Below are 16,506 nucleotides of genomic sequence, written 5' to 3'. Positions count from 1 at the left end.
CGCCAACCGAGATGGAGCTGGGCCCCGAAAGCCCCACGGGGGTTGGGGGAAGAGGACGACTCGCAGCGACCCGCCCGCCGGCCCCGGGGTCGCGGCCCCAGCTCCTGGGCGTCCGGCCCTGTCACCAGCCAAGGCCCCAGCTCCATGACACGGGGAGGGACGCGGGGCTCGAGCTCCCCCCGCCCCCGGCCTCGGGCGCGCCGCGGGCTCGTCCCCCTCCAAATCTCCCACACAGCCCCCCGCACCTTTTCAAGTACGCGGAGGAAGAGTTTGCTGTGCAACTTTGTCAAGGCGCCTAACCTCGCCCCTATCCCCGACCCCCCCCCCTCAACACCTCCCGGGCGGCCAGAGAGGGGAGGGGACCACTTTGCACCCGGGGTGAAGCGCCTTGAGGACCTGTCAACCATTTTAGGTCTTTTTATAGAGAGACATACAGAAGACATCCTCTCCAACCCCTTCCTTCCCTGCCCTCCCTTCCCCTGCAAGGGTTTGAATTTGACACCGAATGCCAAAGGCTGGAGAAGGGGTGAGGGAGACGGGAGGGATGGGGGCGGACGGCAGGAGGGGAGGCGAGGAGGGGCAGCCAGGGATGGTGGGGGGAGGGAGTCAGGAAGGGGGCCGGGGCCGCGGGGGAGGAGAAGGAAGGGGGTTGATTTACCTGAGACCAGCCACTGGCCTCCATTGTTGGAGAATTCAATGGCATTGACACAGCCGAAGTGGCCCAGGAGGTCCTTCTTGTAGAGGTTTCTGCAGCCCCGCAGGCGTCTCCTCTGAAAGTCCTGAGTGAGCAGGGGGTCCCCATGCAAGCCCCGCTGGGACAAGAAGCCCACCACTGACCTCATGCTGCCCCCCAGGCCAGCTCTCCTCTTCATGCTGGAACCGCCGCCGCCGCCGCCGCCGCCGCTCGCGTCGCCGCCCCTCCCTCGGCCTCCCGCGCGGCCGCCGCTTCCCCCCCGCCCGGCCCCCCCCTCCCCGACTGCGATCCCGAGGGTTCTTTAACCAGCCATGGCAGACACAGAGAGAGGTGTGGAGACGCTCCGTGGCGGGCGTTCGCGGCTTTCCGGCGGTCCCCCTCCCTCTCCCCCTCCCCTCCCGGCCCCCCGCCCGCCCTCCCCCGAGGCTCCGCCTTCGGCGTCTCCGCCCCCTCCAGCAGCTGATCCTCAGCTGCGCTCGCGCTTCCGTGATGCGCGGCCCTTCCGCCGGCCGCCGCGGCCCGGACGGAGATCGCGGGCGCCCCGGCCCCTCCCCCGAGCGGGCGGCTGCCGGAAGACAGTGGGCGGCGGGCCTGGAGGAAGACCGCGGGCGGCGGCTGCGCTTCCCGCGCCCCGGAGCTGCTGGACCGCGGCCTCGCTGCCACCCCAGCGCGCCGCGCTCCGAAGTTGAATGAGTTTAACAATCACCGGGCTTCGGGAGGTCCTGCGGCGGGTTCAGGCCCTGCGCCGGGACCTGGGGGACCGGGGTCGGGCGCGGCTCGAGATGGCAGTGGGCGGGGCGGGGGGGGTGCTGGCTGGGGTGCGGGTCTTCCCTCTGGAGGGGGTCACTCTGGAAAGGGAAGTGAGAATTAGGATTCGACATGCGCAGAAGGTTGCCTGGGACACCTGTCCCCTCTCCCAAAACCATTTTAACACAGCTCCCGCCCCCCCCCTCCCCCCGCGCCCCTGGTCAGTTCTCTTAATTCTCTTCCTCCAGCCCTTGGATGGTGGAGGAAGCAGAACTGTTCAGTCTGGTAGGAAATCGAGTGGTACCTAGCTGGGGCGGGAGAGGGGGATTAAGGAGTGACAAGGGGCTGGGGCCGCGAGTCTATGGTGGCAAGTGCTTGGTATACTTGTGAAGCCCTGCAAAATACCCTCCCACCGCCAGAAAGGCCAGAGTCAAGTTGAGAGAGTTCTGTGAAGTAGAAAGTTCATTGATTCCACATTTGTATTTGCAAGGCACAGCATCGCACATAGCCATGTCTTATTTTGTGGGAGTCAGGAGCTCCTTTTAAAGGTCTTGCGTGGAGCTCCCAGGCTACAGCTGTAAACCACCAGCTGCTATCGGGCCAGAAGCAGCTGCCCTTCGGTAGGAAAAGAGTCACTGGCTTGAAGAAAGTGAAGAAATTGGTTAGTGTTTTGGAAGCGTACCAGATACCAGTTAAAAGTTCGCTGTCTCCTCCCTCTTGTCTGTCTGTCCTTCCCCGCTCCCCTTTCTGTTGGTGTGTATCTCTCTTGGGGCTTGAACTCAGGGTTTGGGCTCTGTCCCTGAGTGTTTTTGTTCAAGGGTTAGAGCTCTATCACTTGAGCCACAGCTCCACTTCTAGCTTTTTTTTTTTTTTTTGGGGGGGGGTTAATTAGAGATAATAGTCTCATGGACTTTCCTGCCCCCTGTTGGCTTCGAACCTCTTGGGTAGCTAGAGTTACAGGGGTGAGCCACCAGGGCCTGGCAGAAGTCCCCTTTATAATGTAATACTTTTCCTAGAAACTATCTTCTGTCAATTAAATGGTAATTAGCTACTGAAACAGGCAGGTATGGGTCAGTTTTGCCCTTTCAATTTAGCAAGAATTGCATCCTATGAACCCGAGATAGCACACGAACAGTGAGTACAACCACCACTAAAAGATGGTCTGAAGAAAAATAAATTTTAAAAAAGGAGCCAAGATTATCAACAAAAAATAGACTCAACATAGCAGAAGCCCACCTATTGAACAAAATTACTTGATAATAAGATTAATCATCAATTAAAAATATGCAAGTTTTTAATTTGAAAAAGTCCATAACATTGCTAAACTTACCTGAAATTTACCAAGTTGCAGATATTAGATTTTGGTTGCATTGATAGTATTCCCCTAAATTGGAAGATTTGTGAGTAATGCTTTCTTTTAAGATGTTTTGCCAGACATAGGTGCCTCATGCCTGTAATCCTAGTTACTCAGGAGGCTGAGATCTAAGGATCATGGGTTTGAAGCCAGGGTAGAACAGTCTAAGACTCATCTCCAATTAAATTCACCTCCCCAAAACAAAAACAGAACAGAAGTGGAACTATGAGTCATGAGTCAAGTGGTAGAGTGCTAGCCTAGAGCAAAAAAAAAAAACAACTCAAGGACATCACCCAGGCCCTGAGTTCAAGTCCCAGAACTGGCACACACATATACAAACAAAAAATTTATTCTCAGGACACTTCATAGTAAGTGTTTACTCATCCTAATCACCATGTAGGGCTGGGAAGGTGGCTCAGTGGTAGAGCACTTGCCTCACATGCATGAGGCCCTGGGTTCAATTCCTTAGCACCACATAAGCAAAAAAAAGCTGGAAATGGGCCTGCAACTCAAGTGGTAGAGCGTTAACCTTAAATTGAAAAGCTCAGGGACAGCGCCTAGGCCCAGAGTTCAAGACCCACAACTAACAAAAAAAAAAATCACCTTGTAAACCAGTAACAGCATACCAGCTGGATTAGAGATCTATAGTAATCTAATAATGTTTACTTGATTGCTTATTTTGGTAATAGGCAGTCATACAGCAGGGACTATATGTCCTCTGCCTAAGAGTATGTGTCAAAAGCCAGCACAGACTGAACTCAGTGACCACTTTGAAACATGCTGAATGCATGAATGAACATAAGAACTGGGGAGAAATTTGGAGGACAAGGTAACTTACCATTTTAGTTTTGCCTGTGTGTGTGTTTGTGTGTGCCAGTGCTGGGGCTTAAACTGAAGGCCTGGGCACTGTCCCTGAGTTTCTTTTGCTCAAGACTAGCACTCTAACACTTGAGCCCCGGCGCCACTTCCTGCTTTTTCTGCTTAAATGGTACTTAAGGAATTGAACCCAGGGCTTCATGCATGCTAGGCAAGCACTCTACCACTAAGCCACATTCAGCTCAGATGTGTTGACTTTGAGGTTATCTGCCCTTCATTCTTGGGAGATCATTTATTATAAGACTGGTTTCCTAGCTTTTGCTTAACACATTAAAAAACAGAGCATCTTCTGACTCCTTCCAGTTAATAAGCCGTTATTTATACTTGCCTTCTTTGTCTGGAGTTAGGGGAGATATCAGCATCCAATAATGATGTATTTGAAGTGGCCTTTACTGTGGCTATGTATTTAGGTATACCTTCCTTTCCCCTCTTAAATAAATAGCTCTTCTCTACAATTTTCTATATGACTCTCTTTTCCCCAGTCCCTGGAAAAATTCTTGCATTTACCTCAACCTAAAAATAGTCCAGGATCTGGTCACATGACAGACCAATTCTAGGACTTTGCTGGAAACTTCCTTAACTGTTCCAAGACCAACCAGAGCAGAAATGAAAGACCAACCAGTCTTTATGTCCTGCTGATACTCTGGACGGCTTTTAGTAAGGAAAGTGAATAAAACTTTTTCAGCCAGGCACCAGTGGCTCATGTCTGTCATCCCAGCTATTTAGGAATCTGAGATCTGAAAATCATCATTTGAAGCCAGCCCAGGCAGGAAAGTCCATAAGACTGCTTTGTTGTTGGCAGGAAAGTTCATAAGACTCTGCTTTGTTGTTGTTTGTTTGTTGCCAGTTGTGGGGCCTGAACTCGGGGGCCTGGGTACTATCCCTCAGCTCTTCAGTTCAAGGCTAGCACTCTACCACTCGAGGCACAGAGCCACTTCCAGCTTTTTCTGCTTATATGGTGCAGAGGAATTGAACCCAGGACCTCATGCATGCAAGGCAAGCACTCTACGACCAAGCCACTTTCCCAGCCCCTCCATGAGACTCTTGTCTCTCATAAACTACCAAAAAAGCCAAAAGTGGAGCTGTGGCTCAAGTGGTAGAGTGCTAGCCTTGAGCAAAAAAGCTCAGGACAGTGCCCAGGCCCTTAGTTCAAGCCCCATTACCAGCACAAAGAAAAGAAAAGGGCTTGAACTCTGGGCACTGTTTCTGAGCTCTTCAACTCAAGGCAAACACTCTACCACTTGAACCACGCAGCCACACCTGATTTTCTGGTGGTTAATTGGAGATAAGAGTCTCACTGACTTTCTTGCCCGGGCTGGCTTTGAACCGTGATCCTAAGGTCTCAGCCTCCTGAGTAGCTAGGATTACAGGTGAGAGCCACGGCCCCCTCCTCCCCCAGCTTTCCCTGTTTTTATAAATAAGATTATCAAATTAATTTCCGAGGCACTTGATGTAGTGTGAATTCCAGGTAAACAGTGATCAATTATGTTAATACTTGAGATATACTTGTGCTAAAAATAATTATCCATTGTTTACAGGAAACTCAAATGGAATTGGTTGTCCTGCATTTCTATTTGCTAAATCTAGCAACCCTACCTAATGTAACTAATTTCAAAAGATCAACCACCATGGTATCTATTGTTGTTGTTGTTGGTCATGGGACTTGAACTCTGGGCCTGGGCCTTTGTCCCTCAGCTCTTCAGCTGAAGGCAAGTGCTCTACCACTGAGCCACAGCATCACTTCTGGTTTTCTGGTGGTTAATTGGAGATAAGAGTCTGCCAAACTTTTGTGTTCAGGCTGGCTTCAAACCATGATCCTCAGATCTCAGCCTCCTGAGGAGGGCGAACCAGAGATAGTACACATCCATCATGTGAGCACTTGGAGGGAGCTGAGGCAAAAAAAAATTTGTTCCAGGCCAGCTTGGGCTACAATATGGAGACTCTGTCAGAAAAAAAGAAACAATTTAATATAGCCCTTTATATCATTTATTGTAAGTTGTTAATGTCAGATATTTATAATTTTATTATAAATGCCTAGTTACTGTATATGTAATGGACTTCAGTGACAATATAACTGTTGCCTAGTTTTTTTTTTTTTTTCTGGTCCTGGGGCTAGAACTTGCCCTGGCTGCTGCTGTCCCTGAGTGCCTTTTGCTCAAGGCTAGCTCTTACCATTTGAGCCACTGTACCATTTCCAACTTTTTCTGAGTAGTTTATTGGAGATAACAGTCTCACAGACTTTCCTGCAAGGCTGGCTTTTAACCATAATCCTCAGATCTCAGCCTTCTGAGTAGCTAGGATTGCAGGTGTGAGCCACAGGTGCCCAGCAACTGTTGCCTTGTGTGTGTGTGTGTGTGTGTGTGTGTGTGTGTGTGTGTGTGTCCGTGTCCTGATACTTAAACTCAGGACCTGGATGTTGTCCCTGAGCTTTTTTTATTCAAGGCCAGTACTCTACTACCACTTGAGCCACAGCTCTACTTTCACTTTTTTGGTGGTTAATTGGAGGTAAGAATGTCTCAGTCTTTTTTGCTTGAGTTTGAACCTAGATCTTCACATCTCAGCCTTCTTAGTAGCTGGGATTACAAGTGTGAACCATCAGAAACTGGCATCTTGTCTTATTTCTAACATTAGGGGGAAAACATTCTGTTACCTCTAATATTACACCACCAGATTGAAGACATTCCCTTCTATTCCTGTTTATAAATATTTTGGGGGGGAGGAGGGTTCAGTTGTGGAGCTTGAACTCTGGGCCTAGGTACTGTCCCTCAGCTCTTCAGCTCAAGGCTAGTGCTCTACCACTTGAGCCACAGCATCACTTCCGGGTTTTCTGGAAGTTAGAGATAAGAGTCTCAGACTTTCCTGCCCAGGCTGTCTTTGAACTGTGATCTTCAGATCTTAGCCTCCTAAGTACTAGGATTACAGGCATGAGCCACCAGCGCCCAGCTATGTGTTTATCATGAAAAGATGTTGGATTTTATCAAATGCTTTTTGTTTGTCTATTGAAATAATCATGTGTTTGACCTTCTGTTAGTATGATGTATTACGTTGACTGATTTTCTTGTTAACCTTCCCTCACATTCCTGAGATAAAGCCCACTTGGTCATGGTGTGTAATACACTTTGTATGTTTCTAGATATAAGTTTTCTTGTATTCTGGTGATGGTTGCTGTGACTATATTCATAAGAGGTTTTGGATTACAGTTTTCTTGTGATATCATTGTCTAGTTTTGGTATCAGGGTGATACTGGCCTCATAAGATGAGTTGAGAAATCTAGCCTGCTTTATTTTTGCAAGAGTTTTAAAGCATTATTGATATTTTTTTGAGCACTTGGAAAAATTCACTAAAGGAAGTCATCTTACAAAGTTTTTCTCCTATAGTCTTGTTATTTCTGTAAGGTTGGTAGTGATATCACATATAATTTCTGATATTAGTGATCTGCATCTCTTTTTTTCTTAGTTTATATAAAAGTGTATTGATATTTTGAAAAAATGAACTCAGGTTTGTTTATTCTATTTTCACTCTATTTCATTTATTTCTGCTTTTTATTTTTTATTTTTTGGCCGTTGTGGGGCTTGAACTCTGGGCCTGGGTGCTGTCCCTCAGCATTTCAGCTCAAGGCTAGCGCTTTACCACTTGAGCCACAGCGCCACTTCTGGTTTTCTGGAGGTTAATTGGAGAAGAGTCTCGTGGACTTTCCTGCCTGGGCTGGCTTTAAACCATGATCCTCAGATTTCAGCTTCCTGAGTAGCTAGGATTACAGGCTTGAGTCACTGGCCCCAGGCTTTAAAGGGTTTTAAGTGGGTGTTTGTGATCATCATTGAACAAGTGTTTTATAAGATTACTTTGACTACTTTGAAAAGATCAATACTGAGACTAGATTTGGGCAGATGATTTGGAAGCTCAGATAAGGCTAGTGTTGTGTAGTGGGGAATGAATAGATTTAAGACTTTAAAAATAGGGCCTGGCACTGGCGACTCACGCCTGTAATCCTAGGTACTTAGGAGGCTGAGATCTGAGGATTGCAGTTCTAAGCCAGCCCAGGCAGGAAAGTCTGTGAAACTCTTATCTAATAAACCACTAGAAAATCGGGAGTGGTGTTGTGGCTCAACCAGTAGAGGGCTTGCCTTGAGCTGAAGAGCTGAGGGACTGCACCCAAGCCCAGAGTTCAAGCCCCACAACCAATAAAAAAAAAAAAAAAACAGAATTTACAGCCAGGTATGGTAGTAGTGTAATCCCAGCCACTCCAGAGGCTGAGGCAGGAGAATCACAAGTTCAAAACCAGCTTGAATAGAGGTATAATTTGAGTGTCAGAGTACTTTCCTGGCAAGCTTAAGGCCCTAAGTTCAAACTCCAGTATTGCTAAAGGGGATGGAGGAACAAAAATAAAAACAAACAATAAAAAAGTAGAGGTTAGAGGCATGGCTCAGGTGGTAAAGCACTAGCCTAGCCAATGAGCGAAGCATCAGCTACCAAGTTCAAGTTCTGGTCTTGTACCAAAAAAAAAAAAAAAGTAGGGCTGGGAAGGTGGCTCAGTGGTAGAACGCTTGCCTTGCATGCATGAGGCCCTGGGTTCGATTCCTCAGCACCACATAAGCAAAAAGAAAAAAGCCGGAAGTGGCACTGTGGCCCAAGTGGTAGAGCGCTAGCCTTGAGCTGAAGAGCTGAGGGACAGCGCCAAGGCCCAGAGTTCAGGCCCCATGACCGGACCCAAAAAAAAAAGAAAAAGTAGAACTTGGTGATGGATGAAAGGGAGGGTGGCAGCCTTCAGAGAAATGTCTGTGCTTTTTTTTTTTTTTTTTGGGGGGGGGAGGGTTGTCCAGTCATGGGGCCTCAACTCTGGGCCTGGGCGCTGTCCCTCAACTCTTCAGCTCAAGGCTAGAGCTCTACCACTTGAGCCACAGCGCCACTTCCGGCTTTTTTCTTTTGGTTTTTTTTTTTTTTTTTTTTTTTGCTTATATGGTGTCTTCCCAGCCCCAATGTCTGTGTTTGTATTAGACTCTTGAGAAGGCCAAGTTTTGAAGGAGAAAGCCATGAATTTTGTTTCATATTCATTGAGTTTGCCCAATGAGAACAGGTAGCTTGTTTTCAGAGGAATGGTTGATACTGATAATTCTAAGATTCCCTAAATTAAATCATAAGGATGGGAGGAAGGAAGATAGTGCAATTAGTTAACTACTGTGAGCTAAATCAACAAAAGAATGTTCCCCATTCCTGAATGTATGATAAAACCTTGATTTTGGGGGCTGGGAAGGTGGCTCAGTGGTAGAGTGCTTGCCTTGCAGGCATGAGGCCCTGGGTTCAATTCCTCAGCACCACATAAGCAGAAAAAAGCCTGAAATGGTATTATGGCTTAAGTGGTACTCCTCTAAAGAGCTGAGGGATAGCACCCAGGTCCAGAGTTTAGGCCCCATGACCAAGAACAATAACAAAAAAACCAACCCTGATTTTGAACCCTAGAGGATAGGCCACACACCAAGTGCCTTACTAGAAAACTTTCCAGACTGTGGGCCCCCTCCAATTTAGAAATAAGTACTTCTTACAGTCTTCAGCCTCTGTAGGACTCAATGTAAAAAAACCCCAAACATTTCCTTCCCCAAATCTTCACCATAAAAAATGTATTTAGATTTTAGATGAAGTGGTCATATTTCTGACTGCTGTCTAGCCTGAGTACTAGTAGTCATGTAAAGTCTCAGTGTTATTCCCCTAATCTGATACTGCCTAGCTGACCTAGCTGAATCTCCACCCTACCGTACCTAATCTTGTTTATCTTTCAGGACTCAATGCCTGTTCTGGACATCTGGCTGAAATTCTTTCATTTAAGATGGCTGCCAGTGAGGCCAGATACCCTCCAACTTTGTTATAATTCCTTCTGCCTGCTGATTCCTCCCAGGGCCAGTTGTCATGTTGATAACTGAAAAGAGCAAAAAGAGGTGGCAAGAAGTTTTCCAGGAGAACCTCTGCTCATTACAAGGGGGAAAAAAAAATACATACATATATATATCCTTTCTCTTAGCTGGCCTATCTTCTCCCCTCATTTTTTTTTTTTTGTCGGTCATGGGGCTTGAACTCTGGGCCTGGGCGCTGTCCCTCAGCTCTTCAGCTCAAGGCGAGCACTCTACCACTTGAGCTACAGCGCCACTTCCGGTTTTCTGGTGGTTTATTGGAGATAGGAGTCTCACGGTCTCTCCTGCCCAGGCTGGCTTTGAACCGCGATCCTCAGATCTCAGCCTCCTGAGTAGCTAGGATTACAGGCGTGAGCCACCAGCGCCCGGCTCCCCTCATTTTTTTAAACCCTGTATTCATAATCTCCTGACCCCTAAATAGTTGAAATGTTGATTTTGTGAATTTAGCTCCTGCTTTTTCTGTTCTTCACAAGGAATAATTCTCCTTTGCTACTCAGTGGCACTTAGTCTCCTTATTAGTTCCTCAATTCTGAAAGTTTTCCCATTCCAAAGTTTGGGGTCAAAAGTTGGTAATAGGGGCTGGGAAGGTGGCTCAGTGGTAGAGCACTTGCCTTGCATGCATGAGGCCCTGGGTTCGATTCCTCAGCAACCACATAAGCAAAAAAGAAAAAAGCCAGAAGTGGCACTGTGGCTCAAGTGGTAGAGCGTTAGCCTTGAGCTGAAGAGCTGAGGGACAGCGCCCAGGCCCAGAGTTCAGGCCCCATGACCGGACCCCCCCCCAAAAAAAAAGTTGGTAATAAGCCAGGTGCCAGTGGTTTACTCCTATAATCCAGCTACAATCAGGAGGCTGAGATCTGAGGATGGCAGTTTGAAGCCAGCCCAGGCAAGGAAAGTCTGTGAGACCCATCTCCAGTTAACCAGTAACATTATTTTTTAAGCCAGAAGTGAATCTGTGTGGCTCAAGTGGTAGAGAGTTAGCCTTGAGCACAAAAGCTCAGGGACAACACCCAGATCCTAAGCTCAAGCCCCAGACTGGCCTGCACACAAAAATTAGTTGGTAACACATGTGATGGCAAAGAGAGAGAGAGAGAGAAAGAGAGAGGGGGGGCGGAGAGAGGAGGTGGGGGAGAACCAAACTAGGTGTGCTGATATAATCCCATACTTAGGAGGCTGAGCATGAGTGCAAGGCCAGCCGAGGCTAATATAGTACATAATACTGTTAAAAAAAAAAAAAAAAAAGATGAGCTGGGCTCCAGTGACTCACGCCTGTAATCCTAGCTACTCAGAAGGCTGAGATCTGAGGATCGCGGTTCAAAGCCAGCCTGGGCAGGAGAGACCGTGAGACTCTTATCTCTGATAAACCTCCAGAAAACTGGAAGTGGTGTTGTGGCTCAAGTGGTGAAGTGTTCGCCTTGAGCTGAAGAGTACAGGGACAGTGCCCAGATCCAGAATTCAATACCCACCAATGACAAAAAAAAAAAAAAGATGAAATGATCAAGACACCAGTGATCTCAGTCAGCTCCCTCAGAAGCCTGCTTGAGGCAGGACCTCAGAGGAGATTAGCTAAATAGTAGGTGGAAAGGAAAGGAAGGGAGATGGGAAGATAAGTACAGGGAAGAGGGTAGCCAGAAAGGGGGCTGGTTTGTTTAGCAGAAAAAGGAAAAAGAGTCGAAAAACACAGAGAAGTTCTTCCCAGGAAAACATAGCTAAAACCAGACTCTAATAAACAAGGAAGAGTTCTAGGAAGACAGACCAAGGGCATCCAAAGCTCAGAAGTTATTTGGCCGTAGTTAGGAGGAACTGAACTGGATGGGAAGGTAGACAGGATGGGTGTATGTGATGGGAGATGGTAGATGAGAGACCATGATTTTTTTTCTTCCTGAGAAAGAGAGCAAGGCCATCCACTGAGCATGTGGGACAAGGAGTGGGGATGTAAAGTTGATGAAAAATGGAAAGTCTGAATAAACAATGGTAATTACGAAAGTAATATGACCTAACTGGGGTGATGTTGAAGGCTCACTTAGAGAATCTCTGGAACCTATTTGCCTGTGATATGCCTTTCTAGAATAACATTCACGCTACTGATAATCAGGTCTATGAAGAAGTTAGATACTTAGGCTCATTAGAGTTTGGAGATTTTCCAGGTAAATAAAATGGGGGCAAAAAGGAAAATAAAGTGAAAACCATTGTTCCCTATGAAATTTATGGTCTAGGCAGAATATTGATAAGAGTATCAGCTACATTTTGGAGATAAGAATTGAAAGAAAGCTGATAGGGGTCAAGGAGTGAAAGTCTCAATAGGCTGGGTTCACTAGAAGCTGTTGCAGGAATAGTTTTGTGGATGCAGGGAGGGTGAAGATCTTTTCCTACCTCCTGGGTGAGGGCTGAGGCACCATAACTAGATTTAACGAGAAAAAAACACGCATAAGGAAATAACCATGGTCCAAAGAAACAGTGATACTTGTGTATTTTTACTCTAAGTTTGATAACTGGACAGTGAAGAAATCTAATGAGAACAAGGGAGTATAAAGTCATATATTGAGGGAAGTTGGCAAGGTCTGTTTACTCAGACTTTTCTGTGTTCCTTCATCTTTTGAGATAAGGATGTTCCTTTCCTCTGAGTAAAGGAGGGCATTTCTCAGATGACCTGCCTCATGGAAAAGTAAGAATGACTTTCCTCCGTTGGCCATTTTCTCAAATTCCTTCAGCCTAAAATAATATGCCATATTTTGGAATAGTGTATCCTAAACTCCTCAAAGAAGAGGTAGGGTCTCCCTGACTCTGCCCAGGCTCTCCTCCAACCTCAGTCCTTCTGTCTCTGCCACCCAAAGGAGCAGGAGTAACAGGCATGAGCCATTGTGCCCTACTGTGTACTACAGAAAAGAAGAAAAGTGCAAGCTATTTATAGTTGTGGGTTTTTTTTTGGGGGGGGGGTCCACTCATGGGGACTGAACTCTGGGCCTGGGCGCTGTCCCTCAGCTCTTCAGCTCAAGGCTAGCGCTCTACCACTTGAGCCACAGCACCACTTCCAGCTTTTTTTCTTTTTTTCTTATGTAGTGCTGAGGAATCGAACCCAGGGCCTCATGCATGCAAGGCAAGCACTCTACCACTGAGCCACCTTCCCAGCCCCAAGTTGTGGGGTTTTTTTGATTCCTGGTATCAGGATTGAATTTGGTGCTTCATGAGGAGGGCTGGCAAGATATTGCTTATCCACACCCCCATCCCTGTTTATGTGTTGTTTTTTTCTATAAGATGAAGTCTAATTTCCACCGATTGTGTGCCTGAGACCAAGTCTACCTACTTTTAGATTTTCCCTTGTTGTAATCACAGGTATACACCACTGCATCCAGCTTCCCTTCCATGGAAATGGAATCGTACAGACTTTTCTGCTCAGGCTGGCCTGACACCATAATCCTCCCAATCTCAGCCTCCCAAGTAACTTGTGATAACCGTCACAAATCACTGTACCTTGCTCAGGATTCTGACAACCATTTTAATACTCTGACAAGAAATTTCTAGCAGATCTTTATGTAAAGACAAGTGTCTTCATCATTGTTCACCATCTCCTCATAGACCACTGTATGTATTATAAAGGGTCTGGTGTAGAAGAGTCTTATTTCTACAAAAATTAATACATTGACATCATCTAACACTGGGAACACCACCATCACTCCATCTGTGCTGTGGAACTCCTATGTCTGTCTTAAAAGGATGCCAATATCTATTTGCATATTACATATTAGCAAAGCCAAATCCCTTTCTCTTTTTTTAGATTAAAACATATAAATAGAACTCTAGCATTGTCTTCCAAAACCCTAATGGTGTCTCATGCACACCCAGTGTTTTAAATTTCTGCTAGCATAGGGTTCCACAGTCAAGAGGTAATACTCCCTTCTCTCTCTCCCTCTCCCTCTCTTACCCTCCCCCCCCCTTCTCTCTTTGATCATAGGGCTTGAACTCAGGGCCTGGGTGCTGTCCCTTAGTTTCTTTGTTCAAGGCTAACACTCTTCCACTTTGACCACAGTGTCACTTCTGGTTTTCTAGTGGTTAGTTGGAGATGAGTCTTACAGACTCTCCTGTTCAGGCCGGCTTTGAACTATTATCCTCAGATTTCAGCCTTCTGAGCAGCTAGGATTACAGGTCTGAGCCACTGGTGCCAGGCTATACTTCTTTCTTTTAAGGATATTATTATATGACATGCAGCAGCAGGAAGTACAGAAAATACTAAGGAGTTTAAATAAGATGACCAGAGAATGTATCATTGCAAAAGGAGACATCAGAATAAAGATTTCAAGAAAGTGAAAGAAAATCCCTTGTAGATATCTAGGGGAAGAACATCCTATGCAGGAAATAGGAAGTACAAACGCCCTGAGACAGAAGAATACTTGCCACTGAGTTATAGTCACACTATTCCTGTATAGACAAAGCTACTTCTCAAATTCAGTCAAGGCATATCTGAATATACTGGAACAATTTGGGGAGGAACAGTACTGGGGATCAAATCCAGGCCTGTGCTTTACGACCTGGTCCATGTCTCCAGCCCTGTTTTTGCTGCTTATTTTGGAGGTGGAGTGTCACAAAGTTCTCTGCTCTCACAGGCTTTAAATTGTGATCCTCCGGATCTCAGCTTCCTGACTAGCTAGGATTGCATGCACCACCACTTAGCCTTTCCTCTCCATTTCCACTGGTGTGTGTGTGTGTGTGTGTGTGTAAAGTACTTCAACCACACTCACCGCTATTTACCTGTCTGTCAGCCCCTCCCCCATCCTGTAAAAGACGGTGGTAATGCCATTCTCTTCAAGCCACAGTGCATATAGGCAGCGTGATATCACCTCAGCCTGACTGACTGAGGTTGTGTTTGTCAGGTTTCCTCCATCCTGTAAATCTGCTCTTTCCCCTTCTTTACATACTGTACTTTAGAAAGGAATCCACATCTTGTCTTTGGCCTTTGCAACTCCAGGATTCCATCATCTCCCTCAAAGCCAGGGAACCTGCTTGAACCAGAACATTTCCCTTCATCACATCTATGGAATAGAACACTGCTGCCATGAGTTTACAAGCAAACTGGTACCCCCCCCCACTAATGTATGTCTCAATGATGGTGAGGGGAATGTCCTTTGGGAATATTTTTGGGGGGACCTGAGACCGGGACTCAAACTTGGTACCTGACACTTTCACTTACTGGCTAGTGCTTTATAAACTGAGCCACACCTCCAACCCCCCTCTGGGATCTCTTAGGTGATATAGTACATTTCAGTTCATAGATGATACCTTTTTAAAACTGGAGATCCTTCCAAAATTATATTAGAAAGTTTTTAAATTCCAATTGTTAACTATTTCAGTCAATAAACCAAGTAATTATTAGAGCCTTTTCCAGTGGTACAAGCTAACACATTGAATCCCAGTTACAAAGGAGGCAGAGATGGGAGCATCACAGTTCAAGGCCAGCCAGGGAGAAAAAGTTATCAAGACTCTATCTCAGAAAAGCTGGGCCATGGGGCTTAGGGGTAGAGTGCTTGCTTAGCATGCATGAAGCTCTGGGTTCAACTCCTCAGTATCACATAAACAGAAAAAGCCAGAAGCGGCCCTTTGGCTCAAGTGGTAGAGCATAGCCTTGAACAAGAGAAGCTCATGGACAGTGCCCAGACCCTGAGTTCAAGCCTCAGGACTAGCCAAAAATAAAAAGTTGGGCCTGGTCGTTCATCTTGTATTCCCAAGTACTCAAGAAGAAGAGATAGAAGGATTGTGGTTGAGAGCTGGAACGTGGTGAAAGTGCAAGACCCTACCTGAAAATTCAACCAAATCCAATGTTAATGTTCTATCTCCATTTTTTCACATATTCTCCACATTTCTACAAATATAAATTAGCAAAGCCAAGTGTGGTGGCTCACCCCAGTGAGCCTAGCACTCTGGAGCTGGAGGAGGAAGATCACAAGTCTGAAGTCAGCCTAGACTACTTAGTAAGACATCATCTCAGGAAAAAAAAAAAAAAGGCTGGGCACCAGTGGCTCACTCCTACAATCCTAGCTTACTCAGGAGGCTGAAATATGAGTACTGCAGTTTAAAGCTAGCCCAGGCAGGAAAGTCTTGAGGCTCTTATCTCTAGTTAACTACCAGAAAACCAAAAGTGAAGCTGTGACTCAAAGTAGTAGAGCACTAGCCTTGGACAAAAAGAGCTCAGGGACAGTGCCCAAACCCTGAGTTCAAGCCCCACAACCAACAACAACAAAAATGATAATAAATTATTTCTATCCAGTTGAATTGTGGACCACACAAAGATTTAACCCTAATTATATATCTAGAGCTGTTGTTTCTAAATGAGGGTGATTTTTCCTCCCAGGATATCTTTGGCAATGTCTGAAAACATGTTTGGTTGTTACAACATGGATGGCAGGAGGTTGCTGGACTTAGTATATCCAAATCAAGTCAGAAATGCTCCTACTTATCCTATAAGGCAAAGTACATCCTTCACAATGAAGTAATCCAGCCCAACATGGAGAGAGACTCCAATCTACAGGTAGCTAAGGATGACTGACGTGAGTAGAACTAGGAAAACAGACATCCTGCAAATGATATTAACATTATGCCTTCCAGAAAAGAAAGGACAGTTGCTTCCATTGTGGGTGGAAGTTTATGGAAAGGTGTGGGTGTTGTGGAATCATAACTTTGAGTCAACTCAATACTTTCATTCCAAATGCTGATATTATATCAATTCCAATCCATGCCCTGTCTTTCTCTAGAGAGATTGGCAAGGGTGTGAAATCAGCTTAGGTTGTAATTCTAAAACCAGCACAATTAAATTCTGCTCCATTTTCAAAAAGAATAGTCTGCAGGAAGAGCAAATAAAAGATTCTTTTAGGGCTGCCATGGAACTTTTGTTCCCTGTCTGTGACTTGAACCGAATGTTAAGTGACCTGAACTACTTGAAATTT

At 46.0% G+C, this 16,506-nt stretch overlaps 1 protein-coding gene across 4 annotated transcripts in view; it reads right to left on the bottom strand.

Annotated features, from left to right (window-relative positions):
• Dcaf5 (DDB1 and CUL4 associated factor 5) overlaps positions 1-922 on the bottom strand; it is a 108,598-nt gene extending 107,676 nt beyond the window's left edge. For 3 of the 4 annotated variants that reach the window (XR_006149425.1, XM_042692471.1, XM_042692472.1), the window contains exon 1: positions 659-922. Coding sequence is in view for 2 of the 4 variants with exons in the window: in XM_042692471.1 (XP_042548405.1) it covers positions 659-872 (214 nt within the window). In the remaining 2 variants the exon portion in view is untranslated. The remainder of the gene's footprint in view (positions 1-658) is intronic. The other variant, XM_042692473.1, reaches the window with a different exon arrangement.
• Between the last annotated feature and the right edge of the window lie 15,584 nt (positions 923-16,506).

The sequence above is a fragment of the Dipodomys spectabilis genome, unplaced genomic scaffold (assembly GCF_019054845.1).
Source record: "Dipodomys spectabilis isolate Male_0828 unplaced genomic scaffold, ASM1905484v1 ptg000157l, whole genome shotgun sequence".
NCBI lineage: Eukaryota > Metazoa > Chordata > Mammalia > Rodentia > Heteromyidae > Dipodomys > Dipodomys spectabilis.
This window is presented reverse-complemented; position numbering and strand designations above follow the sequence as displayed.